Source organism: Sphaerodactylus townsendi, linkage group LG09 (assembly GCF_021028975.2).
Source record: "Sphaerodactylus townsendi isolate TG3544 linkage group LG09, MPM_Stown_v2.3, whole genome shotgun sequence".
In the NCBI taxonomy this organism is placed as follows: domain Eukaryota; kingdom Metazoa; phylum Chordata; class Lepidosauria; order Squamata; family Sphaerodactylidae; genus Sphaerodactylus; species Sphaerodactylus townsendi.
The window spans coordinates 77,022,389-77,050,368 of NC_059433.1; the positions used below are offsets into that span (position 1 = coordinate 77,022,389).

The following is a 27,980-nucleotide window of genomic DNA, read 5'->3' on the forward strand; positions in this document are numbered from 1 at the left end:
GTACCGGGCTCATGTACCCCGGCTGCACCCCATGTTCATTGGCCCGTGTGGGAAGGGCCAGAATCTTTCATTTGTTTCATTTCTCTTCCCGCCTCTTTTAGTTCCTGTCATAGAAAACAGTAGGGACAAATTCTTCATTTGGTTTTCAAAAGGTATGAGCCACCTTGGTCATGCCCCCCCCCGCCCCCCCGGCTCCCTCTAAATTACTTTCCTCTCATTTCAGTGCAAGAGACCAGATCAGCATTTTAAGCCCTATCTGAAGCAACATCTTCCCAAGCGGTTGCATTACGCGAATAACCGAAGAATCGAGGATGTCCACTTGTTAGTGGATAGAAAATGGCACGTGGCCAAGTAAGTAACATGTCTTCCTCTCTTTTTTGTCTTAGATTTTTTTTATGTTTCTTGTTGACTAATGTTATTCTTGTGAACCTATGAATTTTCTCGGATTCCTTTAATCATACTTGAGAAATTCTCTGTGTTATCTCTGCATTCATCCTGTAAGGTCATTGCCAGAGAGTTCCTTCATTGTTGTGCTTCGCCCTGAAAGAAAAAGCAGTACTAATGATTGACAGGATAGAGTCTAGAATATTGGGACAATAGCATGCTTTTTTACTTTCCATTTTACTTTATTTTTAAAAAATGTGAATACCTTCTTGGTCTTCTACCATACAATAAAAATCACACTATAGCAATTGCTGTAGATACTGTGATAAGATCATATAATTTTGTATGTATGGTATTTCACATCAACAGTGAGAAATAGAGCCAACTTTCACCATTTCATTAGAACAGTTTACAAAAATCCTACCTAATTATATTTGAACTCACTGATGATTTTACAAAAGAAATTCTTTTTGAACACTTAGGAGACCTGGAGACGTCTTTAAGAAAATAACAGGAAAGTGCCTTTTCCAAGGAGATCATGGATATGACAACAAGATTAATAGCATGCAGGTAGGAGCTGCGGAATACTTGGAAGTAAGGTGATGGTAGTAGAAGTGGATTTAAAATGGGCATCATCAGCACCAATAGAATTTTACAATAATGCATTTTAACTACATAAACTGCAATCCAGCACTCCTCTGAGGCCCGTTCCGCACAAGCGCCCCAGGCACAGTAAAACACCATTCCTGGGGCGCAGTTCGCACGACCACTGCCTCTAAAACGAGGCAGTGTTGTGCTCCCCCCCCCCAACTGGCAGGAAAATGTTGTTTTCCAAATTCACTCAATGAGCGAGGTTTTTGGAAAATACCATTTTGCACCTGGCGCTGTGCGAATGGCACCGGGTTGGTGGCACTGCTTTTAGGCACCTCCTGTTTTTAAAACACCTACCTTCTCTCCCTGCACAGCTCTGCAGGATTGAGGAGGCACACACATGCTGCCCTCCAACCACTGGGGTGTCACAATGAGGGTGTGTCCCCTCATCCCTGCGGAGCCACAGGGAGAGAAGGTAGGTTTTTAAAAAACAGGAGGCGCCACCGTGCGGAGGCGTGCAAACGGTCCTGGGGCTCCACCGACATCATGTATGCCAGTGTGAAACTGCTTTAATGGCCCATGCGGAATGGGCCTGAGTCTACCTTAAAATAAATCTGTTCTAAAACCGCAAGGAAAAACCAAAGAGAGAAGTGTTTTAAGTGTGCGTGTTTTCTGTGTGCAGTGTTTTTACGTGGAAAGAGCTTTGTGGGAGGTCCCATACAAGGATTACATATAATTCTGTGTATGACCTCACACAAACCTCTTTCCAGGTGTAAAGTAGGTTATTTGGATTGCAACCTCGCTGTGCAAAAACAGAGTTTCAAAATTTGTAAAGTTGCGGCAAACCTTATTCAAGGCTGTAAGAATTATATACTTTTAAAAAATCATAATTTCTACATTAAGGTTATGTGAATTTTGCACTAAGAGGAGCTAGATATTGCAGTCTGCATAGGCAGTGTGTTTTTCAACTTTTAGTTGGGAACATAGCATGCCAAATAGTATCATTTTAGGTCAGGAAGTGGCTGTTTCTCCACAAGTCACCTGAAACATTTTTAAAACGTTTTAGATTCCCCCCATTAACATGATTTTTGTTCAGTCACCCCCTTGAAACAATTCCTGACTACCATTTTTCTGTTTTTTCCCAGTGTGTGGACAAATCAGTGCTTCTATACTTCACAACCTGAGTCTTCGGTCGTTTCCCCACTTACCTGCTGCTGCGCGCTACTCTCCCCAAGTAGCGCAGGGTCCCCTGGCGCTCCCCACTACAGGGGCGGCGACAGCGCAGCCGCCTCTCTCGACTTTCTGCCGCTGTCGCCAGCCCCTCAGTCTTGCGCCAGCGTGTTCCTGGCGCTCCTCGAAACGGCGTAACGGTTTGATGACCCCTAATCAGAGCGCGGGGTCGCATTGAAGTTTCCTGAGGCCCGGCAAAAATGGCGCCGCGCTGGGAGTAGCGCGCAGCAACCTTTGGTCGAGGTAAGTGGGGAAACGACCTTCTGTAATCAGTATGGTGAAGATTAAGCCCGCCCTGCCTCCAAATCTCAAGAATGCTCTGAAATCCTCCAAAAACAGGGTAAGGAGCTTCTGCAGCTGACAAAATAACATTGGAAAGGGACAGCACAGGCAAATGAAGGCTTTTTAAAAACGTTTCACCCAAAAGAATCGCTAGAAAAGAGGATGCATTTAAAACGTTTAAATGCAGAACTGTTTAGAGGAAATGCTTTTTCCCCTGCCTCAATCCATTTTAACAGGTTTGAGTGGAAAGGGCCAGTGAAACAACTTCTCTATGTGCTCCACAGTCATGATCCGAATTGATCCCCTGACATGTAGGGATTTAGAAGAAGCCATGATTCATGTCTGAATGTTACACAGGGTGCAGGGTGGGAACCCTGGACTCAACCTGGGGACTCCATAATACATAAAGAGACCCTTAAAGTAATCTTTCTTTTGGATATCACCAACACATTTTCAAGCCTATATTCATACTCACAAAGGATTGAATCTTGTTTTTAAAACATTTAAATACTTAATGTTTAGGTTGTTGAATTCAATGCCAAATACAAAATTGTGTGTGTATGTTTTCCTGCATTTGTATGGAATTGTAGTGCTCACACAGATAATCCTAACGAATGTTTGTTTACTTTCTTTTTTCATTTTCTCTCTCAGACTGTCTTTGTAGGCTATGGGCCTTCCTTTAAATACAAAACAAAAGTCCCTCCATTTGAAAATATAGAACTTTACAATGTTATGTGTGGTAAGTAGCACCACTCCTGCAGAATACAACTGAAGTGCTGGTTTTTATTTTGACAATGTTGCAGTGGAGTAAAACCCACTGCCCATCACCCTAGATAGATCCCATGAGGTATATGGGTGTTTAAAGTGGGTCTGGGCAAGATCCTGATACATATATATGAGATGAATGTACTGTATTCTGTAGCCTAGATAATACCATCCACAAGCTTCCATCCATCCATCCATCCATCCATCCATCCATCCATCCATCCATCCATCCATCCCTTCCCTTCCCTTCCTTCCTTCCTTCCTTCCTTCCTTCCTTCCTTCCTTCCTTCCTTCCTTCCTTCCTTCCTTCCTTCCTTCCTTCCTTCCTTCCTTCCTTCCTTCCTTCCTCCCTCCCTCCCTCCCATCCATCCATCCATCCATCCATCCATCCATCCATCCATCCATCCATCCATCCATCCATCCATCCATCCATCCATCCATCCATCCATCCATCCATCCATCCATCCATCCATCCATCCATCCATCCATCCATCCAAAGCATATCTTATGTACAACCATTTTCCTCCTGTTTTTAATCCCTTGCCAGACCTTCTTGGATTAAAGGCTGCCCCTAACAATGGGACCCATGGAAGTTTAAATCATCTCCTTCGGAGCAATACTTTTAAACCAACCATGCCCGATGAAGTTGCTCGGCCCCTCTATCCTGTAGCTACAACACCTTCATCTGACTATGACTTGGGATGTACATGTGACGACAAGGTAAATTAATGACAACTCTTAGTACTTTGCAAGGCAAGTGACTTTCTTTTAATGTTTAAAAAACCTAGAAATACTTGATGATATCAGCCGTTTGCCATAACCCACTGTCAAATGGCAAATTTGGTAGATCTTCTGACCTGCAGGTTCTATATTGTAAGTAAGAACATGAATATGCCCAGTCATTTCTGGGACCAGGACTATTTTTTCTTACAATATGATAATCTCTGAATTAGTCTGCCTTCTTGCTATTGCATCAGGATTGAGAATTGGGCTATTTTAGCTGAGTTTCTCTCCATGTTTCTTGGGAGACAGAGCAGAAAAGTCTGGACTGGGTACGGAAGCGTCAGCTTGCTCTGTTAAAACATAGAAGATGGGAAGGTAACTGTAACTTTTAGCCGAATATTGCTGGCAAGAAGGATTGAGCCCCAGGATTTGGAAAGAAGGAGAGATGCTTTAGGTCAGTGGTTCTCAACCTGGGGGTCAGGACCCCTTTGGGGGTCGAACAACCCTTTCACAGGGGTCACCTAAGACTCTGCATCAGTGTTCTCCATCTGTAAAATGGATAAATGTTAGGGTTGGGGGTCACCACAACATGAGGAACTGTATTAAAGGGTCGCAGCATTAGGAAGGTTGAGAACCACTGCCTTAGGTCAGGAGAGGTGATGTGTAGGTTGGTTGGTGGGTGGAAAAGAGAGAGGGAAGCAGGGAAAGGGGGAGTGTCTATAGGACTGCTGAGGTAGGGAAAGAGGAAATAATGTGGAGAGAGGAATGGTTGTTCCTAATGTATGAGAAGTCATGAAGATTTGTGAGAGGCCTGGACAGATGGGTCTTGCGTAATGAAAATGTCTTTCACGTTCTGTTATACAATATTCCTGCCTGGCATGGGTAGGCTGAAATGCAGGTTGAACTTGGGAACACGAAATCACCTAGCAGCCTCATTGGTCCTAATGCGTATGGCGAACATTGCCACTGTGGTTGTGTGAAGCGGGCTTCACACTGCACAGAATAGCAGAGTATTGCCGCTGCCGCAAAAACCCCAAGACATTTGGGAGTCGTTTCTGATTCTGTATTGTTTTGGAAATGTAGCATGCCTTAGCACTGAGTAGCATAGTATAACTGTCACAAATTAGGAATCATGATCAACAACAGTTTTCACAGGCATAGCATTGATTTTCTGCATAAACCGTGCAAATGGGACATAAGAGAATGGTTCTTTTTTTTTAACCCCTGATCTCCTGCAATCTTTCTCTTTCTTTTTCATAGAATAAGTTGGATGAACTCAATAGGCGTCTTCATACGAAAGGGACGGAAGGTAAAGGCCACAATTACAAATTCCATACATAGTTTTATTTTCTCATGGTCACCTTAGTACACTGTAATTTAAAGTGGCAAGAAAATTAACACACAAGCCAACTATTCAGTCTTCCTTTTTGAACCAGAAATTTTGATTTTAAAAAAATTACACAATCTGACTAGACCAGTGGAGGCGGACCTTTTGCACTCCAGATGTTATGGACTACAATTCCCATCACCCCCTGCCAGAATTCCCATCAGCCCCAGCCAATTGGCCATTCTGGCAGGGGCCAATGGGAATTGTAGTCCATAACATCTGGAGTGCAAAAGGTTCGCCACCACGGGACTAGACTATGCCCAGGAAAGTGTGCTTATGTATTCTTTCAATGAGACTTACAGTGCTTTCTGTTCTTACCATGAGCTGGGACCTTAGTGTGTCCATTTTACAATTGTGGAATTAAGACAGAGAGAGGGTGATGGCAGTGGTGGGATTCAGCCGGTTCGCACCACTCCGGCAGAACCGGTTGTTAAAATGGTGCTTGTAAACAACCAGTTGTTAAATTATTTGAATCTCACCACTGGGTGACATGCGGAAGCCTTCTCAGTGAGTTCAACAGCCAAGATTAAATCGGAACCCCAAACCATCTCCAAAGTTTGGTTTAAATATTTATTATGACCTTTAACATGGATCCAACAATAACAGTTAGTTTTTACTCAGTACCACTGTGACTGGGAATGCTGCTGCTGCAGCATTGTCCCTGGTAATTGCTGCCATGAGGTGAGCTAACATCTCGCTTTATGACATATATGTCAATTATAATTTTTTACTCTAAACATTGATGTGCTGCCATTGGATCAGAATTACGCTATTGACCTGGAATAACCATTGCAATACATAATTTTAGATGAATAAGAATAAGAATTAGGATTTATACCTCACCTTTCTCTCCTGTAAGAAGACTTAACGTGGCTTACAAGCTTCTTTCCCTTCCTCTCCCCACAACAGACAGCTTGTGAGGTAGGTGGGGCTGAGAGTTCCAAAGAACTGAGACTAGCCCAAGGTCACCCAGCAAGAATCTAGGAGTGTGGAAACACATCTGGTTCACCAGATAAGCCTCCGCCACTCAGGTAGAGGAGTGAGGAATCAAACCAGGTTCTTCAGATTAGAATCCACCTGCTCTTAACCACTACACCATGCTGGCACTTGATCTTGCCTGTCTGGGGGAGTTGTTCCCCTGTTAAACCATTCCCATGTACTTGAGCATGTTCAGTAGGTATTCTCCTGCAGGATACATCAGGTTCCCCTCTTTTGGTACTCAAGTCAGTTGATTGGCAGGAATGCTCACAGAGAGCCTGATTGCTAGCTGCAGAACACAGCACAGCTTTGTACAGTATGGGTTGGATCCAGCCAGCTTTCTCACTCAATCTAACCTAAATTCCCTCCTTGGTACAGTCCCCATCTCACATGCCTTTTGTCCATGCAGGTCCCATCATTCCCAGCATAACCATTTTGGTGGTCAAAGGGGACCGCCCACTCCCTTTTGCACCAGGATTCAACCCACTATGTGTATCAGGTCTGTCTTTTTTCCCCTCTAGGGAGTATCTGAGCTGAGGTGGGGAGGAAACAGCATGGATTCATTCCTTATCCCTTCCTTTTATGCAGCAATAATAATAATATAATAATCAGTCCCACGAGCCTTGGAATCAAACTATATCTTGTGTTTAAAATCTGTGATTAGATAACTTGATTATTTTATGTACTTTGATTACACTCTGCCTTTCTCAGTGACCTGGTAGAATGTTCTGTCTAGTGGCACCTGGGCCCTGCAGGATCTGATGCAATTCCGCAGGGTGTGCAAGACAGAGCTATTTCACCAGGTGCATGGTTGAGGTTACTGGCGGTTTTTCCATCATTGGGCTCCCTCCTTTTCTATTTTGTTGACTACTTCTTTGCCTTTGCCCTCCTGTTTATGATAATTTAATTGCCATAAGACCCAGGTTGGGTTTTAATATATTTTATTGTATTTATTGTTAAATATTGTGAGCCACCCTGAGCCCATGAGGAGAAGAGTGGCATGTAAAACTAGTAAAATGAAATGAAATGCAATGCAATGCAATATAAATTAGGGCAAAAGTAACATAGGGCTTTTTTGCATTATTTTCCTTGCGTGTGAGTTCCTGTTTCTTCGGGGAAGGGCGGGGGGTCTGCTCTGCTCCCTCTAGTGGCCCATTCGATATTTTGCCAGTTTAAATTCACCATAAAAAACAGCAGTTGAAATTGTCAGGGTGATATGCTGGACATAAACCAGTGTAATACTGAATCAACCACTAGAGGGAGCAAAATACATGCAAAACAGAACTCCCCCTTTGAAGAAAGAGGAGTTGACAAGTTACTTTTATCGTCCATTTTGTACTGGCTCTGAACGGTAGAGCAGTGAAGTTTTCTTGAATATAGGGGAGTGGAGCATAAGGACTTTATGTGGCATTTCCTTTTTCTCCCTTTGCGAAACAGCTGCTATGGATGTATTTAACTCTTTGTTCCATTCCTCCTCCTTATTATCTTGCAGATAAACACCTCCTTTATGGCCGCCCAGCTGTTCTTTATCGTACAAAATACAGCATCTTGCATCACCATGACTTTGAAAGTGGCTACAGTGAAACATTCCTGATGCCTCTTTGGACATCTTATACCATTTCAAAACAGGTCACTGTGCTTGCTTGAATCCATCTGGTGGATAGGGCATAAAGTGTTAGTCCTAAATTCATTTTAAGAGAGAAGTATGGTAAATATTTAAAACATGTCCAACTGACTACCGTGTTTCCCTGAAAATAAGACTGTCTTATATTAATTTTTGCTTCCAAAGATGTGCTATGTCTTATTTTCAGGGGATGTCTTATTTTTCTGTGTTCTGTTCGTCGGGCATGCTTCCAAACAAAAACTTTGCTACGTCTTACTTTCAGGGGATGCTTTATTTTTAGCACTTCAGCAAAACCTCTACTACGTCTTATTCTCAGGGGATGTCTTATTTTCGGGAAAACAGGGTAGTGAAGACATAATAAGAGAACCTCCTGAAAATTAACATAGAAAAAATATGGGGTTTTTTGTACTATTTTCTGTTAATTTGTGGATCTCTTTGCCCTGAAAGTACACTTTGCAGTTGGCCAGGTAATGAATATGTTGTGATCAAGAGAGATTATGTGGTAAGGTTTATATGGTACTTTAGAGAACCATATAAGCAAAGACGTATTATTTTATTGGATTCTTCATTTAAAATATTTAGAACTTGTAGTTCCCTGTTATTTAAAAATATTTTAAAAAACACTTCAGGCAGTTTACGGTGATTCTGTGAAAACTATTAACAATAGAATATGGGGGAAATTAAGAATCCGTTTAAAGTATTTCTTATTATACACCAGCAGTTATAAAATAACTAAATATAGAAACAAAACAGCTGCAACGTGAAAGCAAGAATCAATTAGCACAACATGACAAGCATCGAAAATATAGATCCCTGCCCTGAGGAGTTTACAATTCTTAACTGTGATGGAGGAAAAGATGACAAAGGAACAGCCAAGGGTAGAGCTGGTGATACCAGATACAGAGATGTTGTGTAGGCCAGTTCCTAGTTCACGTTTTCTGTTTGGAGGATATGCATGTATCTACAAAATATATTCATATCTCGTAAGAACATAAGGAGATCCCCACTGGATCAGACCAGTTACTCCAGAGGGCCAACAACAAAGTAGAGAGGCCAAGGCCTTGCCTGGAACCTGCCTCCTGACATTGGTATTCAGCCTCTCTATGAGAAAGTTTCCTTTAGTTACCATGGCTAGTAGGCATTGATAGATTTATCCTCCATGAACCCATCTTTAAAGGCATCTGGGGCATCCTCTTCAAGCAAATGTCACGCTTCAATCAATCGTTGAGAAAAGAAGCATTTCAAGTGGCAAAATCACCAATTAGTAACCCCCTCTCGGCACACACAAATAATTAGTAACCTACTCTTGGGAACCTGTGAGAACCTGCTGGATCCCACCTCTGCCCCCACTCCTCTTGACTGCCCCCTTCTGTAATCATCAAATGTTAAGGCCAAATGCATGTACTTCTCCCCTCTGCTCTTGGACTGCTGCTAACATATCTGGTTCAAAGTCAACAATGCATGCCTTTCATGCAGGATGTGTCTTTTGTATTTGAGTATGCATACCCAGCCCTGAACTGGGTAGATAGGCCAAGATAACCCAGTCTCATCAGATCTTGAAAGCTAAACAGGGTCAGCCTTTGTTTCTACTTGACTGGGATACCACCAAATTATATTGCTACGCAGGGAATGGCAATAGCAAATCACCCCTGTTCATCTTTTCTCTTGAAAACCCTTTGGATCACCATACATTGGTTGTGACTTGATGGCGATACATTAACGGGGTATTGGTCCTTGGAGGTTTGCTAAATCTTGCCAAAAGAGAGAACAATCAAAACAGAATGGACCAATTGATACCATTTCCCCCTCCCCCCAATGATCACTCTGAAACTGCTGAAGACTGAGTACTACAGTATCTTTTTTTCAAAAAGAAAATACTCCTATGTAGTACAAACTGTAGTGTAACTCTTAGCAATCTGGAAACTGCTTTGTGGCCCTTAATTTGTCATCATGAAAACTTATTCTGTAAGGGCGTATGGTATCCATTTTCTTTATGCAATCCAGAGGGACCTCCCCAGTAGCTTGGAGCACCCAAAACAAAGTGTCTTGAAGTACTACAGAACGTATTGCAGCATACGCAATATAAAGCTCCGCAAGACTCTTTGTAGTTCTGGTTTCACAGATAGCGATTTGCCCAAGGCAAGCCAATACATCCACAAGTGGAGCTAGCATTTGTCAGGTCCAAATTCATTTTTCAGTCCCCTTGCCACTTTAGTTCTCCCCAGATAAAACACTGAACTATTTAACAAACAATACATTTCTAGTGGTTGTTTTGTGTTTATATTTTTTTCTTCGTCTTTCAATATAGGCAGAAGTATCTGGTGTCCCAGAGCAGCTGGTGAACTGCGTACGACCAGACTTGCGCATTTCTCCGAGCAATAGCCAAAGCTGTACACCTTACAGAGTGGACAGGCAGATGTCCTATGGGTTCCTTTTTCCTCCCCGTAAGTTGTGTGGGCACTATGTCTATAGATTTTGATGTCCATGTCCGTGTGTCTGTATAAACATATAAATATTCAGGTGAATTGGGCTGAATCCTGAAGTAGGAATGGGACAATATGTGAGAAAACATGACATGTATGAGATTCCCAGAGAGAGACCCTGTAACCAAAGGTACTTCAGCCAATTCACAGCAGCCTTTGTTTGCTTCTATTCCATATGCCATTTCTATACATAAACAACTCCCTTCTCCTTCTCCTCAACTGAGAGGATTCACCTTCTTCAGGGCTTCTACAACAATCTCCTAAAAATATTTAGAACAGATAGATTTGATGTATTGTTGAAGGCTTTCACTCCCCCCCCACCCCCCCCCCCCCCCGCCCCCCCCCCCCACCACCCTTTTTTCCCTTTTCTGGCCCCCCCCCCCCCCCCCCCCCCCCTCCCCACCCGCCCCCCACCCCTCCCCCCCTCCACCCCCCCCCCCCCCCACCCCCCCCCCCCCCCACCCCCCCCCCCCCCCACCCCCCCCCCCCCCCACCCCCCCCCCCCCCCACCCCCCCCCCCCCCCACCCCCCCCCCCCCCCACCCCCCCCCCCCCCCACCCCCCCCCCCCCCCACCCCCCCCCCCCCCCACCCCCCCCCCCCCCCACCCCCCCCCCCCCCCACCCCCCCCCCCCCCCACCCCCCCCCCCCCCCACCCCCCCCCCCCCCCACCCCCCCCCCCCCCCACCCCCCCCCCCCCCCACCCCCCCCCCCCCCCACCCCCCCCCCCCCCCACCCCCCCCCCCCCCCACCCCCCCCCCCCCCCACCCCCCCCCCCCCCCACCCCCCCCCCCCCCCACCCCCCCCCCCCCCCACCCCCCCCCCCCCCCACCCCCCCCCCCCCCCACCCCCCCCCCCCCCCACCCCCCCCCCCCCCCACCCCCCCCCCCCCCCACCCCCCCCCCCCCCCACCCCCCCCCCCCCCCACCCCCCCCCCCCCCCACCCCCCCCCCCCCCCACCCCCCCCCCCCCCCACCCCCCCCCCCCCCCACCCCCCCCCCCCCCCACCCCCCCCCCCCCCCACCCCCCCCCCCCCCCACCCCCCCCCCCCCCCACCCCCCCCCCCCCCCACCCCCCCCCCCCCCCACCCCCCCCCCCCCCCACCCCCCCCCCCCCCCACCCCCCCCCCCCCCCACCCCCCCCCCCCCCCACCCCCCCCCCCCCCCACCCCCCCCCCCCCCCACCCCCCCCCCCCCCCACCCCCCCCCCCCCCCACCCCCCCCCCCCCCCACCCCCCCCCCCCCCCACCCCCCCCCCCCCCCACCCCCCCCCCCCCCCACCCCCCCCCCCCCCCACCCCCCCCCCCCCCCACCCCCCCCCCCCCCCACCCCCCCCCCCCCCCACCCCCCCCCCCCCCCACCCCCCCCCCCCCCCACCCCCCCCCCCCCCCACCCCCCCCCCCCCCCACCCCCCCCCCCCCCCACCCCCCCCCCCCCCCACCCCCCCCCCCCCCCACCCCCCCCCCCCCCCACCCCCCCCCCCCCCCACCCCCCCCCCCCCCCACCCCCCCCCCCCCCCACCCCCCCCCCCCCCCACCCCCCCCCCCCCCCACCCCCCCCCCCCCCCACCCCCCCCCCCCCCCACCCCCCCCCCCCCCCACCCCCCCCCCCCCCCACCCCCCCCCCCCCCCACCCCCCCCCCCCCCCACCCCCCCCCCCCCCCACCCCCCCCCCCCCCCACCCCCCCCCCCCCCCACCCCCCCCCCCCCCCACCCCCCCCCCCCCCCACCCCCCCCCCCCCCCACCCCCCCCCCCCCCCACCCCCCCCCCCCCCCACCCCCCCCCCCCCCCACCCCCCCCCCCCCCCACCCCCCCCCCCCCCCACCCCCCCCCCCCCCCACCCCCCCCCCCCCCCACCCCCCCCCCCCCCCACCCCCCCCCCCCCCCACCCCCCCCCCCCCCCACCCCCCCCCCCCCCCACCCCCCCCCCCCCCCACCCCCCCCCCCCCCCACCCCCCCCCCCCCCCACCCCCCCCCCCCCCCACCCCCCCCCCCCCCCACCCCCCCCCCCCCCCACCCCCCCCCCCCCCCACCCCCCCCCCCCCCCACCCCCCCCCCCCCCCACCCCCCCCCCCCCCCACCCCCCCCCCCCCCCACCCCCCCCCCCCCCCACCCCCCCCCCCCCCCACCCCCCCCCCCCCCCACCCCCCCCCCCCCCCACCCCCCCCCCCCCCCACCCCCCCCCCCCCCCACCCCCCCCCCCCCCCACCCCCCCCCCCCCCCACCCCCCCCCCCCCCCACCCCCCCCCCCCCCCACCCCCCCCCCCCCCCACCCCCCCCCCCCCCCACCCCCCCCCCCCCCCACCCCCCCCCCCCCCCACCCCCCCCCCCCCCCACCCCCCCCCCCCCCCACCCCCCCCCCCCCCCACCCCCCCCCCCCCCCACCCCCCCCCCCCCCCACCCCCCCCCCCCCCCACCCCCCCCCCCCCCCACCCCCCCCCCCCCCCACCCCCCCCCCCCCCCACCCCCCCCCCCCCCCACCCCCCCCCCCCCCCACCCCCCCCCCCCCCCACCCCCCCCCCCCCCCACCCCCCCCCCCCCCCACCCCCCCCCCCCCCCACCCCCCCCCCCCCCCACCCCCCCCCCCCCCCACCCCCCCCCCCCCCCACCCCCCCCCCCCCCCACCCCCCCCCCCCCCCACCCCCCCCCCCCCCCACCCCCCCCCCCCCCCACCCCCCCCCCCCCCCACCCCCCCCCCCCCCCACCCCCCCCCCCCCCCACCCCCCCCCCCCCCCACCCCCCCCCCCCCCCACCCCCCCCCCCCCCCACCCCCCCCCCCCCCCACCCCCCCCCCCCCCCACCCCCCCCCCCCCCCACCCCCCCCCCCCCCCACCCCCCCCCCCCCCCACCCCCCCCCCCCCCCACCCCCCCCCCCCCCCACCCCCCCCCCCCCCCACCCCCCCCCCCCCCCACCCCCCCCCCCCCCCACCCCCCCCCCCCCCCACCCCCCCCCCCCCCCACCCCCCCCCCCCCCCACCCCCCCCCCCCCCCACCCCCCCCCCCCCCCACCCCCCCCCCCCCCCACCCCCCCCCCCCCCCACCCCCCCCCCCCCCCACCCCCCCCCCCCCCCACCCCCCCCCCCCCCCACCCCCCCCCCCCCCCACCCCCCCCCCCCCCCACCCCCCCCCCCCCCCACCCCCCCCCCCCCCCACCCCCCCCCCCCCCCACCCCCCCCCCCCCCCACCCCCCCCCCCCCCCACCCCCCCCCCCCCCCACCCCCCCCCCCCCCCACCCCCCCCCCCCCCCACCCCCCCCCCCCCCCACCCCCCCCCCCCCCCACCCCCCCCCCCCCCCACCCCCCCCCCCCCCCACCCCCCCCCCCCCCCACCCCCCCCCCCCCCCACCCCCCCCCCCCCCCACCCCCCCCCCCCCCCACCCCCCCCCCCCCCCACCCCCCCCCCCCCCCACCCCCCCCCCCCCCCACCCCCCCCCCCCCCCACCCCCCCCCCCCCCCACCCCCCCCCCCCCCCACCCCCCCCCCCCCCCACCCCCCCCCCCCCCCACCCCCCCCCCCCCCCACCCCCCCCCCCCCCCACCCCCCCCCCCCCCCACCCCCCCCCCCCCCCACCCCCCCCCCCCCCCACCCCCCCCCCCCCCCACCCCCCCCCCCCCCCACCCCCCCCCCCCCCCACCCCCCCCCCCCCCCACCCCCCCCCCCCCCCACCCCCCCCCCCCCCCACCCCCCCCCCCCCCCACCCCCCCCCCCCCCCACCCCCCCCCCCCCCCACCCCCCCCCCCCCCCACCCCCCCCCCCCCCCACCCCCCCCCCCCCCCACCCCCCCCCCCCCCCACCCCCCCCCCCCCCCACCCCCCCCCCCCCCCACCCCCCCCCCCCCCCACCCCCCCCCCCCCCCACCCCCCCCCCCCCCCACCCCCCCCCCCCCCCACCCCCCCCCCCCCCCACCCCCCCCCCCCCCCACCCCCCCCCCCCCCCACCCCCCCCCCCCCCCACCCCCCCCCCCCCCCACCCCCCCCCCCCCCCACCCCCCCCCCCCCCCACCCCCCCCCCCCCCCACCCCCCCCCCCCCCCACCCCCCCCCCCCCCCACCCCCCCCCCCCCCCACCCCCCCCCCCCCCCACCCCCCCCCCCCCCCACCCCCCCCCCCCCCCACCCCCCCCCCCCCCCACCCCCCCCCCCCCCCACCCCCCCCCCCCCCCACCCCCCCCCCCCCCCACCCCCCCCCCCCCCCACCCCCCCCCCCCCCCACCCCCCCCCCCCCCCACCCCCCCCCCCCCCCACCCCCCCCCCCCCCCACCCCCCCCCCCCCCCACCCCCCCCCCCCCCCACCCCCCCCCCCCCCCACCCCCCCCCCCCCCCACCCCCCCCCCCCCCCACCCCCCCCCCCCCCCACCCCCCCCCCCCCCCACCCCCCCCCCCCCCCACCCCCCCCCCCCCCCACCCCCCCCCCCCCCCACCCCCCCCCCCCCCCACCCCCCCCCCCCCCCACCCCCCCCCCCCCCCACCCCCCCCCCCCCCCACCCCCCCCCCCCCCCACCCCCCCCCCCCCCCACCCCCCCCCCCCCCCACCCCCCCCCCCCCCCACCCCCCCCCCCCCCCACCCCCCCCCCCCCCCACCCCCCCCCCCCCCCACCCCCCCCCCCCCCCACCCCCCCCCCCCCCCACCCCCCCCCCCCCCCACCCCCCCCCCCCCCCACCCCCCCCCCCCCCCACCCCCCCCCCCCCCCACCCCCCCCCCCCCCCACCCCCCCCCCCCCCCACCCCCCCCCCCCCCCACCCCCCCCCCCCCCCACCCCCCCCCCCCCCCACCCCCCCCCCCCCCCACCCCCCCCCCCCCCCACCCCCCCCCCCCCCCACCCCCCCCCCCCCCCACCCCCCCCCCCCCCCACCCCCCCCCCCCCCCACCCCCCCCCCCCCCCACCCCCCCCCCCCCCCACCCCCCCCCCCCCCCACCCCCCCCCCCCCCCACCCCCCCCCCCCCCCACCCCCCCCCCCCCCCACCCCCCCCCCCCCCCACCCCCCCCCCCCCCCACCCCCCCCCCCCCCCACCCCCCCCCCCCCCCACCCCCCCCCCCCCCCACCCCCCCCCCCCCCCACCCCCCCCCCCCCCCACCCCCCCCCCCCCCCACCCCCCCCCCCCCCCACCCCCCCCCCCCCCCACCCCCCCCCCCCCCCACCCCCCCCCCCCCCCACCCCCCCCCCCCCCCACCCCCCCCCCCCCCCACCCCCCCCCCCCCCCACCCCCCCCCCCCCCCACCCCCCCCCCCCCCCACCCCCCCCCCCCCCCACCCCCCCCCCCCCCCACCCCCCCCCCCCCCCACCCCCCCCCCCCCCCACCCCCCCCCCCCCCCACCCCCCCCCCCCCCCACCCCCCCCCCCCCCCACCCCCCCCCCCCCCCACCCCCCCCCCCCCCCACCCCCCCCCCCCCCCACCCCCCCCCCCCCCCACCCCCCCCCCCCCCCACCCCCCCCCCCCCCCACCCCCCCCCCCCCCCACCCCCCCCCCCCCCCACCCCCCCCCCCCCCCACCCCCCCCCCCCCCCACCCCCCCCCCCCCCCACCCCCCCCCCCCCCCACCCCCCCCCCCCCCCACCCCCCCCCCCCCCCACCCCCCCCCCCCCCCACCCCCCCCCCCCCCCACCCCCCCCCCCCCCCACCCCCCCCCCCCCCCACCCCCCCCCCCCCCCACCCCCCCCCCCCCCCACCCCCCCCCCCCCCCACCCCCCCCCCCCCCCACCCCCCCCCCCCCCCACCCCCCCCCCCCCCCACCCCCCCCCCCCCCCACCCCCCCCCCCCCCCACCCCCCCCCCCCCCCACCCCCCCCCCCCCCCACCCCCCCCCCCCCCCACCCCCCCCCCCCCCCACCCCCCCCCCCCCCCACCCCCCCCCCCCCCCACCCCCCCCCCCCCCCACCCCCCCCCCCCCCCACCCCCCCCCCCCCCCACCCCCCCCCCCCCCCACCCCCCCCCCCCCCCACCCCCCCCCCCCCCCACCCCCCCCCCCCCCCACCCCCCCCCCCCCCCACCCCCCCCCCCCCCCACCCCCCCCCCCCCCCACCCCCCCCCCCCCCCACCCCCCCCCCCCCCCACCCCCCCCCCCCCCCACCCCCCCCCCCCCCCACCCCCCCCCCCCCCCACCCCCCCCCCCCCCCACCCCCCCCCCCCCCCACCCCCCCCCCCCCCCACCCCCCCCCCCCCCCACCCCCCCCCCCCCCCACCCCCCCCCCCCCCCACCCCCCCCCCCCCCCACCCCCCCCCCCCCCCACCCCCCCCCCCCCCCACCCCCCCCCCCCCCCACCCCCCCCCCCCCCCACCCCCCCCCCCCCCCACCCCCCCCCCCCCCCACCCCCCCCCCCCCCCACCCCCCCCCCCCCCCACCCCCCCCCCCCCCCACCCCCCCCCCCCCCCACCCCCCCCCCCCCCCACCCCCCCCCCCCCCCACCCCCCCCCCCCCCCACCCCCCCCCCCCCCCACCCCCCCCCCCCCCCACCCCCCCCCCCCCCCACCCCCCCCCCCCCCCACCCCCCCCCCCCCCCACCCCCCCCCCCCCCCACCCCCCCCCCCCCCCACCCCCCCCCCCCCCCACCCCCCCCCCCCCCCACCCCCCCCCCCCCCCACCCCCCCCCCCCCCCACCCCCCCCCCCCCCCACCCCCCCCCCCCCCCACCCCCCCCCCCCCCCACCCCCCCCCCCCCCCACCCCCCCCCCCCCCCACCCCCCCCCCCCCCCACCCCCCCCCCCCCCCACCCCCCCCCCCCCCCACCCCCCCCCCCCCCCACCCCCCCCCCCCCCCACCCCCCCCCCCCCCCACCCCCCCCCCCCCCCACCCCCCCCCCCCCCCACCCCCCCCCCCCCCCACCCCCCCCCCCCCCCACCCCCCCCCCCCCCCACCCCCCCCCCCCCCCACCCCCCCCCCCCCCCACCCCCCCCCCCCCCCACCCCCCCCCCCCCCCACCCCCCCCCCCCCCCACCCCCCCCCCCCCCCACCCCCCCCCCCCCCCACCCCCCCCCCCCCCCACCCCCCCCCCCCCCCACCCCCCCCCCCCCCCACCCCCCCCCCCCCCCACCCCCCCCCCCCCCCACCCCCCCCCCCCCCCACCCCCCCCCCCCCCCACCCCCCCCCCCCCCCACCCCCCCCCCCCCCCACCCCCCCCCCCCCCCACCCCCCCCCCCCCCCACCCCCCCCCCCCCCCACCCCCCCCCCCCCCCACCCCCCCCCCCCCCCACCCCCCCCCCCCCCCACCCCCCCCCCCCCCCACCCCCCCCCCCCCCCACCCCCCCCCCCCCCCACCCCCCCCCCCCCCCACCCCCCCCCCCCCCCACCCCCCCCCCCCCCCACCCCCCCCCCCCCCCACCCCCCCCCCCCCCCACCCCCCCCCCCCCCCACCCCCCCCCCCCCCCACCCCCCCCCCCCCCCACCCCCCCCCCCCCCCACCCCCCCCCCCCCCCACCCCCCCCCCCCCCCACCCCCCCCCCCCCCCACCCCCCCCCCCCCCCACCCCCCCCCCCCCCCACCCCCCCCCCCCCCCACCCCCCCCCCCCCCCACCCCCCCCCCCCCCCACCCCCCCCCCCCCCCACCCCCCCCCCCCCCCACCCCCCCCCCCCCCCACCCCCCCCCCCCCCCACCCCCCCCCCCCCCCACCCCCCCCCCCCCCCACCCCCCCCCCCCCCCACCCCCCCCCCCCCCCACCCCCCCCCCCCCCCACCCCCCCCCCCCCCCACCCCCCCCCCCCCCCACCCCCCCCCCCCCCCACCCCCCCCCCCCCCCACCCCCCCCCCCCCCCACCCCCCCCCCCCCCCACCCCCCCCCCCCCCCACCCCCCCCCCCCCCCACCCCCCCCCCCCCCCACCCCCCCCCCCCCCCACCCCCCCCCCCCCCCACCCCCCCCCCCCCCCACCCCCCCCCCCCCCCACCCCCCCCCCCCCCCACCCCCCCCCCCCCCCACCCCCCCCCCCCCCCACCCCCCCCCCCCCCCACCCCCCCCCCCCCCCACCCCCCCCCCCCCCCACCCCCCCCCCCCCCCACCCCCCCCCCCCCCCACCCCCCCCCCCCCCCACCCCCCCCCCCCCCCACCCCCCCCCCCCCCCACCCCCCCCCCCCCCCACCCCCCCCCCCCCCCACCCCCCCCCCCCCCCACCCCCCCCCCCCCCCACCCCCCCCCCCCCCCACCCCCCCCCCCCCCCACCCCCCCCCCCCCCCACCCCCCCCCCCCCCCACCCCCCCCCCCCCCCACCCCCCCCCCCCCCCACCCCCCCCCCCCCCCACCCCCCCCCCCCCCCACCCCCCCCCCCCCCCACCCCCCCCCCCCCCCACCCCCCCCCCCCCCCACCCCCCCCCCCCCCCACCCCCCCCCCCCCCCACCCCCCCCCCCCCCCACCCCCCCCCCCCCCCACCCCCCCCCCCCCCCACCCCCCCCCCCCCCCACCCCCCCCCCCCCCCACCCCCCCCCCCCCCCACCCCCCCCCCCCCCCACCCCCCCCCCCCCCCACCCCCCCCCCCCCCCACCCCCCCCCCCCCCCACCCCCCCCCCCCCCCACCCCCCCCCCCCCCCACCCCCCCCCCCCCCCACCCCCCCCCCCCCCCACCCCCCCCCCCCCCCACCCCCCCCCCCCCCCACCCCCCCCCCCCCCCACCCCCCCCCCCCCCCACCCCCCCCCCCCCCCACCCCCCCCCCCCCCCACCCCCCCCCCCCCCCACCCCCCCCCCCCCCCACCCCCCCCCCCCCCCACCCCCCCCCCCCCCCACCCCCCCCCCCCCCCACCCCCCCCCCCCCCCACCCCCCCCCCCCCCCACCCCCCCCCCCCCCCACCCCCCCCCCCCCCCACCCCCCCCCCCCCCCACCCCCCCCCCCCCCCACCCCCCCCCCCCCCCACCCCCCCCCCCCCCCACCCCCCCCCCCCCCCACCCCCCCCCCCCCCCACCCCCCCCCCCCCCCACCCCCCCCCCCCCCCACCCCCCCCCCCCCCCACCCCCCCCCCCCCCCACCCCCCCCCCCCCCCACCCCCCCCCCCCCCCACCCCCCCCCCCCCCCACCCCCCCCCCCCCCCACCCCCCCCCCCCCCCACCCCCCCCCCCCCCCACCCCCCCCCCCCCCCACCCCCCCCCCCCCCCACCCCCCCCCCCCCCCACCCCCCCCCCCCCCCACCCCCCCCCCCCCCCACCCCCCCCCCCCCCCACCCCCCCCCCCCCCCACCCCCCCCCCCCCCCACCCCCCCCCCCCCCCACCCCCCCCCCCCCCCACCCCCCCCCCCCCCCACCCCCCCCCCCCCCCACCCCCCCCCCCCCCCACCCCCCCCCCCCCCCACCCCCCCCCCCCCCCACCCCCCCCCCCCCCCACCCCCCCCCCCCCCCACCCCCCCCCCCCCCCACCCCCCCCCCCCCCCACCCCCCCCCCCCCCCACCCCCCCCCCCCCCCACCCCCCCCCCCCCCCACCCCCCCCCCCCCCCACCCCCCCCCCCCCCCACCCCCCCCCCCCCCCACCCCCCCCCCCCCCCACCCCCCCCCCCCCCCACCCCCCCCCCCCCCCACCCCCCCCCCCCCCCACCCCCCCCCCCCCCCACCCCCCCCCCCCCCCACCCCCCCCCCCCCCCACCCCCCCCCCCCCCCACCCCCCCCCCCCCCCACCCCCCCCCCCCCCCACCCCCCCCCCCCCCCACCCCCCCCCCCCCCCACCCCCCCCCCCCCCCACCCCCCCCCCCCCCCACCCCCCCCCCCCCCCACCCCCCCCCCCCCCCACCCCCCCCCCCCCCCACCCCCCCCCCCCCCCACCCCCCCCCCCCCCCACCCCCCCCCCCCCCCACCCCCCCCCCCCCCCACCCCCCCCCCCCCCCACCCCCCCCCCCCCCCACCCCCCCCCCCCCCCACCCCCCCCCCCCCCCACCCCCCCCCCCCCCCACCCCCCCCCCCCCCCACCCCCCCCCCCCCCCACCCCCCCCCCCCCCCACCCCCCCCCCCCCCCACCCCCCCCCCCCCCCACCCCCCCCCCCCCCCACCCCCCCCCCCCCCCACCCCCCCCCCCCCCCACCCCCCCCCCCCCCCACCCCCCCCCCCCCCCACCCCCCCCCCCCCCCACCCCCCCCCCCCCCCACCCCCCCCCCCCCCCACCCCCCCCCCCCCCCACCCCCCCCCCCCCCCACCCCCCCCCCCCCCCACCCCCCCCCCCCCCCACCCCCCCCCCCCCCCACCCCCCCCCCCCCCCACCCCCCCCCCCCCCCACCCCCCCCCCCCCCCACCCCCCCCCCCCCCCACCCCCCCCCCCCCCCACCCCCCCCCCCCCCCACCCCCCCCCCCCCCCACCCCCCCCCCCCCCCACCCCCCCCCCCCCCCACCCCCCCCCCCCCCCACCCCCCCCCCCCCCCACCCCCCCCCCCCCCCACCCCCCCCCCCCCCCACCCCCCCCCCCCCCCACCCCCCCCCCCCCCCACCCCCCCCCCCCCCCACCCCCCCCCCCCCCCACCCCCCCCCCCCCCCACCCCCCCCCCCCCCCACCCCCCCCCCCCCCCACCCCCCCCCCCCCCCACCCCCCCCCCCCCCCACCCCCCCCCCCCCCCACCCCCCCCCCCCCCCACCCCCCCCCCCCCCCACCCCCCCCCCCCCCCACCCCCCCCCCCCCCCACCCCCCCCCCCCCCCACCCCCCCCCCCCCCCACCCCCCCCCCCCCCCACCCCCCCCCCCCCCCACCCCCCCCCCCCCCCACCCCCCCCCCCCCCCACCCCCCCCCCCCCCCACCCCCCCCCCCCCCCACCCCCCCCCCCCCCCACCCCCCCCCCCCCCCACCCCCCCCCCCCCCCACCCCCCCCCCCCCCCACCCCCCCCCCCCCCCACCCCCCCCCCCCCCCACCCCCCCCCCCCCCCACCCCCCCCCCCCCCCACCCCCCCCCCCCCCCACCCCCCCCCCCCCCCACCCCCCCCCCCCCCCACCCCCCCCCCCCCCCACCCCCCCCCCCCCCCACCCCCCCCCCCCCCCACCCCCCCCCCCCCCCACCCCCCCCCCCCCCCACCCCCCCCCCCCCCCACCCCCCCCCCCCCCCACCCCCCCCCCCCCCCACCCCCCCCCCCCCCCACCCCCCCCCCCCCCCACCCCCCCCCCCCCCCACCCCCCCCCCCCCCCACCCCCCCCCCCCCCCACCCCCCCCCCCCCCCACCCCCCCCCCCCCCCACCCCCCCCCCCCCCCACCCCCCCCCCCCCCCACCCCCCCCCCCCCCCACCCCCCCCCCCCCCCACCCCCCCCCCCCCCCACCCCCCCCCCCCCCCACCCCCCCCCCCCCCCACCCCCCCCCCCCCCCACCCCCCCCCCCCCCCACCCCCCCCCCCCCCCACCCCCCCCCCCCCCCACCCCCCCCCCCCCCCACCCCCCCCCCCCCCCACCCCCCCCCCCCCCCACCCCCCCCCCCCCCCACCCCCCCCCCCCCCCACCCCCCCCCCCCCCCACCCCCCCCCCCCCCCACCCCCCCCCCCCCCCACCCCCCCCCCCCCCCACCCCCCCCCCCCCCCACCCCCCCCCCCCCCCACCCCCCCCCCCCCCCACCCCCCCCCCCCCCCACCCCCCCCCCCCCCCACCCCCCCCCCCCCCCACCCCCCCCCCCCCCCACCCCCCCCCCCCCCCACCCCCCCCCCCCCCCACCCCCCCCCCCCCCCACCCCCCCCCCCCCCCACCCCCCCCCCCCCCCACCCCCCCCCCCCCCCACCCCCCCCCCCCCCCACCCCCCCCCCCCCCCACCCCCCCCCCCCCCCACCCCCCCCCCCCCCCACCCCCCCCCCCCCCCACCCCCCCCCCCCCCCACCCCCCCCCCCCCCCACCCCCCCCCCCCCCCACCCCCCCCCCCCCCCACCCCCCCCCCCCCCCACCCCCCCCCCCCCCCACCCCCCCCCCCCCCCACCCCCCCCCCCCCCCACCCCCCCCCCCCCCCACCCCCCCCCCCCCCCACCCCCCCCCCCCCCCACCCCCCCCCCCCCCCACCCCCCCCCCCCCCCACCCCCCCCCCCCCCCACCCCCCCCCCCCCCCACCCCCCCCCCCCCCCACCCCCCCCCCCCCCCACCCCCCCCCCCCCCCACCCCCCCCCCCCCCCACCCCCCCCCCCCCCCACCCCCCCCCCCCCCCACCCCCCCCCCCCCCCACCCCCCCCCCCCCCCACCCCCCCCCCCCCCCACCCCCCCCCCCCCCCACCCCCCCCCCCCCCCACCCCCCCCCCCCCCCACCCCCCCCCCCCCCCACCCCCCCCCCCCCCCACCCCCCCCCCCCCCCACCCCCCCCCCCCCCCACCCCCCCCCCCCCCCACCCCCCCCCCCCCCCACCCCCCCCCCCCCCCACCCCCCCCCCCCCCCACCCCCCCCCCCCCCCACCCCCCCCCCCCCCCACCCCCCCCCCCCCCCACCCCCCCCCCCCCCCACCCCCCCCCCCCCCCACCCCCCCCCCCCCCCACCCCCCCCCCCCCCCACCCCCCCCCCCCCCCACCCCCCCCCCCCCCCACCCCCCCCCCCCCCCACCCCCCCCCCCCCCCACCCCCCCCCCCCCCCACCCCCCCCCCCCCCCACCCCCCCCCCCCCCCACCCCCCCCCCCCCCCACCCCCCCCCCCCCCCACCCCCCCCCCCCCCCACCCCCCCCCCCCCCCACCCCCCCCCCCCCCCACCCCCCCCCCCCCCCACCCCCCCCCCCCCCCACCCCCCCCCCCCCCCACCCCCCCCCCCCCCCACCCCCCCCCCCCCCCACCCCCCCCCCCCCCCACCCCCCCCCCCCCCCACCCCCCCCCCCCCCCACCCCCCCCCCCCCCCACCCCCCCCCCCCCCCACCCCCCCCCCCCCCCACCCCCCCCCCCCCCCACCCCCCCCCCCCCCCACCCCCCCCCCCCCCCACCCCCCCCCCCCCCCACCCCCCCCCCCCCCCACCCCCCCCCCCCCCCACCCCCCCCCCCCCCCACCCCCCCCCCCCCCCACCCCCCCCCCCCCCCACCCCCCCCCCCCCCCACCCCCCCCCCCCCCCACCCCCCCCCCCCCCCACCCCCCCCCCCCCCCACCCCCCCCCCCCCCCACCCCCCCCCCCCCCCACCCCCCCCCCCCCCCACCCCCCCCCCCCCCCACCCCCCCCCCCCCCCACCCCCCCCCCCCCCCACCCCCCCCCCCCCCCACCCCCCCCCCCCCCCACCCCCCCCCCCCCCCACCCCCCCCCCCCCCCACCCCCCCCCCCCCCCACCCCCCCCCCCCCCCACCCCCCCCCCCCCCCACCCCCCCCCCCCCCCACCCCCCCCCCCCCCCACCCCCCCCCCCCCCCACCCCCCCCCCCCCCCACCCCCCCCCCCCCCCACCCCCCCCCCCCCCCACCCCCCCCCCCCCCCACCCCCCCCCCCCCCCACCCCCCCCCCCCCCCACCCCCCCCCCCCCCCACCCCCCCCCCCCCCCACCCCCCCCCCCCCCCACCCCCCCCCCCCCCCACCCCCCCCCCCCCCCACCCCCCCCCCCCCCCACCCCCCCCCCCCCCCACCCCCCCCCCCCCCCACCCCCCCCCCCCCCCACCCCCCCCCCCCCCCACCCCCCCCCCCCCCCACCCCCCCCCCCCCCCACCCCCCCCCCCCCCCACCCCCCCCCCCCCCCACCCCCCCCCCCCCCCACCCCCCCCCCCCCCCACCCCCCCCCCCCCCCACCCCCCCCCCCCCCCACCCCCCCCCCCCCCCACCCCCCCCCCCCCCCACCCCCCCCCCCCCCCACCCCCCCCCCCCCCCACCCCCCCCCCCCCCCACCCCCCCCCCCCCCCACCCCCCCCCCCCCCCACCCCCCCCCCCCCCCACCCCCCCCCCCCCCCACCCCCCCCCCCCCCCACCCCCCCCCCCCCCCACCCCCCCCCCCCCCCACCCCCCCCCCCCCCCACCCCCCCCCCCCCCCACCCCCCCCCCCCCCCACCCCCCCCCCCCCCCACCCCCCCCCCCCCCCACCCCCCCCCCCCCCCACCCCCCCCCCCCCCCACCCCCCCCCCCCCCCACCCCCCCCCCCCCCCACCCCCCCCCCCCCCCACCCCCCCCCCCCCCCACCCCCCCCCCCCCCCACCCCCCCCCCCCCCCACCCCCCCCCCCCCCCACCCCCCCCCCCCCCCACCCCCCCCCCCCCCCACCCCCCCCCCCCCCCACCCCCCCCCCCCCCCACCCCCCCCCCCCCCCACCCCCCCCCCCCCCCACCCCCCCCCCCCCCCACCCCCCCCCCCCCCCACCCCCCCCCCCCCCCACCCCCCCCCCCCCCCACCCCCCCCCCCCCCCACCCCCCCCCCCCCCCACCCCCCCCCCCCCCCACCCCCCCCCCCCCCCACCCCCCCCCCCCCCCACCCCCCCCCCCCCCCACCCCCCCCCCCCCCCACCCCCCCCCCCCCCCACCCCCCCCCCCCCCCACCCCCCCCCCCCCCCACCCCCCCCCCCCCCCACCCCCCCCCCCCCCCACCCCCCCCCCCCCCCACCCCCCCCCCCCCCCACCCCCCCCCCCCCCCACCCCCCCCCCCCCCCACCCCCCCCCCCCCCCACCCCCCCCCCCCCCCACCCCCCCCCCCCCCCACCCCCCCCCCCCCCCACCCCCCCCCCCCCCCACCCCCCCCCCCCCCCACCCCCCCCCCCCCCCACCCCCCCCCCCCCCCACCCCCCCCCCCCCCCACCCCCCCCCCCCCCCACCCCCCCCCCCCCCCACCCCCCCCCCCCCCCACCCCCCCCCCCCCCCACCCCCCCCCCCCCCCACCCCCCCCCCCCCCCACCCCCCCCCCCCCCCACCCCCCCCCCCCCCCACCCCCCCCCCCCCCCACCCCCCCCCCCCCCCACCCCCCCCCCCCCCCACCCCCCCCCCCCCCCACCCCCCCCCCCCCCCACCCCCCCCCCCCCCCACCCCCCCCCCCCCCCACCCCCCCCCCCCCCCACCCCCCCCCCCCCCCACCCCCCCCCCCCCCCACCCCCCCCCCCCCCCACCCCCCCCCCCCCCCACCCCCCCCCCCCCCCACCCCCCCCCCCCCCCACCCCCCCCCCCCCCCACCCCCCCCCCCCCCCACCCCCCCCCCCCCCCACCCCCCCCCCCCCCCACCCCCCCCCCCCCCCACCCCCCCCCCCCCCCACCCCCCCCCCCCCCCACCCCCCCCCCCCCCCACCCCCCCCCCCCCCCCCCCCCCCCCCCCCCCCCCCCCCCCCCCCCCACGCCCCCCACCCCCCCCCCCCCACCCCACCCCCCCCACCCCCCCCCCCACCCCCCCCCCCCCCCCCCCACCCCCCCCCCCCCCCCCTCCCACCCCCCGCCCCCCCCACCCCCACCCCCCACACCCCCGCCCCCCCCCACCCCCCCCCCCCCCACCCCCCCCCCCCCCCACCCCCCCCCCCCCCACCAGTCAACTGTTAAGAGTTCACTGGTTCCAGGTTCTTCTTCCCAGGGCTTTCCTGGCTCCGTCCGACAGCAAAATCTCTAGCTAAGCTTGAGTACTGAACCAGGAACCCCCAAAGTTCTCCGCTCCAGTCCTCCATTCCCCTTTTCCAGCTTTCCACCAGCCTGTTTCTCCTCATCAGCCTGTTCCTCACTGCCAGCCTGCTCCTTCCTGACGAGTCCCACCAACTGTCCTCAACCACTCTGGAAACAGGAAGGCCGGTCTCTTCAGAGTCAGGGCCTTTGGGAGATGTCGCCTCTCTGAAATTCCATTTTACTTTCCCTGAGCCGTCCTCTTTCCTGACTTAGGGCTCCAGATGCTTCTTAACCGAGGCAGTTACAAAACTGGAATCCTTTGTAGAAGGTTTTTGTGGAGCCTGAAAACTACAAAAGGATGGCAGAGGATGTGGGTATGGAATCGAGATTCCAAACATAGTTGAGAAATAACCAGCAGGATATGATAGAGTCATGGAGCCCATCCTTCAAAGCAACCATTTTCTCCAGGGGAATTGATTTCCCTAGTTTGGAGATGAGTTGTAATTCCCAGAGATCTCCAAGGGCCCCCTGGAGTTTGGAGCCCTATCAAAATTGTAGTATTCTGGGGCTGCTTTCCTGAGAGAACATGTGTGTGTGTGTGTTTGTGTTTACTCAAACTGGGCTTTGTTGCATACACTTCTGTGCAACACTTAGGCTCCTTCTGCACATGCAGAATAATGCATTTCCAGTCCACTTTCACAATTGTTTGCAAGTGGATTTTGCTGTTCTGCACAGCTGCAAAGTGCATTGAAAGTGGATTGAAAGTGTATTATTCTGCGTTTATGGAAGGGGCCTTAGATAGTCTCTTGGTTAAGGTGACCACATGGTCACCTTCGTTAACCGGGACGGTGGGCAGACCCCCGTGCGCGCGCACACACACACTCGCACAGCCTTCTGGGGCGCTGCCGTTTCCCACCCTGTGACAGGGCGGGAAACAGCAGCGCCCCAGAAGGCAGTGTGCTCCTGCGGCCGCGCGGGAGGCTGCCGCACTGCCTTGCGCCCCAGAAGGCAGTGCAGCAGCCTTCCAAAACCCGGGACATTGGGGAAAACCCGCGGGACGCGGGACAAATTCTCCCAAACCGTGAATGTCCCGCCAAAAGCGGGACGGATGGTCGGCTTACTCTTGGTCAGGCCAGGTGGAGACGCAAACAGCAGTCATATACTGAAGACCAGGCTAGCAGTGGGAACATAGGAATAGTGGCAACTATTACTCCACTGGACGAAGTTTGAGTCCTGCCTCCCATAAAAACAGCTCTTCTGCTGAAGGAAGATCTGGTTCAGCCAGAGGAAAGTTCCAGAGCTATAGGGAATTTCAGCATGACACAGCACGCTAGCCTGCTTGCATTTCTAGGGACAAAATCCTCCCATTTCTCAAAACTCCACTGTTTCAGGCTTTATGAATAGTCACTTGCCTGTGGTAGGTGGAAGCTTTAAATTAACGGGTTCTTTACCTCCCCTTTTCCCCTCCCCCACAAATGACTAATATAGGTACGGTCAGTCAGACAGGTCAGTAAACATTTTTATGGTCTAGTCACGTTGTGGATTTATTTGCGAGGCTGCGCTAATTAAGATTCTCGCGCCGTGCAAAGGTACAAATGTTTACGAGCGTTTTCTAGATGGAGAAACAGTGCCGCTTATTTCCAGGAACACCAAACATACACACGCTCTTGTGACAGAGTTTGGCATGAGGTCTGAGGCTTAGCCACACCACATACCACTATAGTTTTCGACATCAAATCCCCAATCATCCTACTAGCACGGACTGAAGTGGCGCTTCTGGGCTCCGGCTGTGCTTTTTTGCATTTAAAACTTCTCGGCATATTGGAAGGTTTTCAAATGACAAAGCACCACCTGGTGGCCACTTAATAATCTCCCAGTGTAGTTGCTGCGTCCACCTGGGGAGCTGGTTGTCTTTAGACTGGCCAGGAAGCACGGCCTGCTTTACTACCCCCTTGATAGCAGTAACAAGGTCACGGCAAGAGCGGCTTCATTTCATTGCCACAAGCAGCTGCCATCTAGTGCGGTGCTGTCTGGTACTCCACTTAGCGAGTGTGTAATATGGTCTTCAGTTCAGTGGAAAACTTTTAAAAAGGAGCAAAATGATAATGCTGTTTGTTTTCTCAGCAGCAAACACTTGGCGGTAATATTTCCGTACCGTGTC

The 27,980-nt window shown here is 70.4% G+C and overlaps 1 protein-coding gene across 1 annotated transcript in view; it reads left to right on the top strand.

The window, feature by feature from the left end:
• ENPP2 (ectonucleotide pyrophosphatase/phosphodiesterase 2) overlaps positions 1 to 27,980 on the top strand; it is an 88,332-nt gene that overhangs the window by 58,186 nt on the left and 2,166 nt on the right. Inside the window, exons 15-22 of the mRNA XM_048508597.1 lie at positions 224 to 351; positions 867 to 954; positions 3,139 to 3,226; positions 3,800 to 3,972; positions 5,236 to 5,284; positions 6,750 to 6,839; positions 7,833 to 7,969; positions 10,273 to 10,408. Of these exons, the coding sequence (XP_048364554.1) occupies positions 224 to 351; positions 867 to 954; positions 3,139 to 3,226; positions 3,800 to 3,972; positions 5,236 to 5,284; positions 6,750 to 6,839; positions 7,833 to 7,969; positions 10,273 to 10,408 (889 nt within the window). The remainder of the gene's footprint in view (positions 1 to 223; positions 352 to 866; positions 955 to 3,138; positions 3,227 to 3,799; positions 3,973 to 5,235; positions 5,285 to 6,749; positions 6,840 to 7,832; positions 7,970 to 10,272; positions 10,409 to 27,980) is intronic.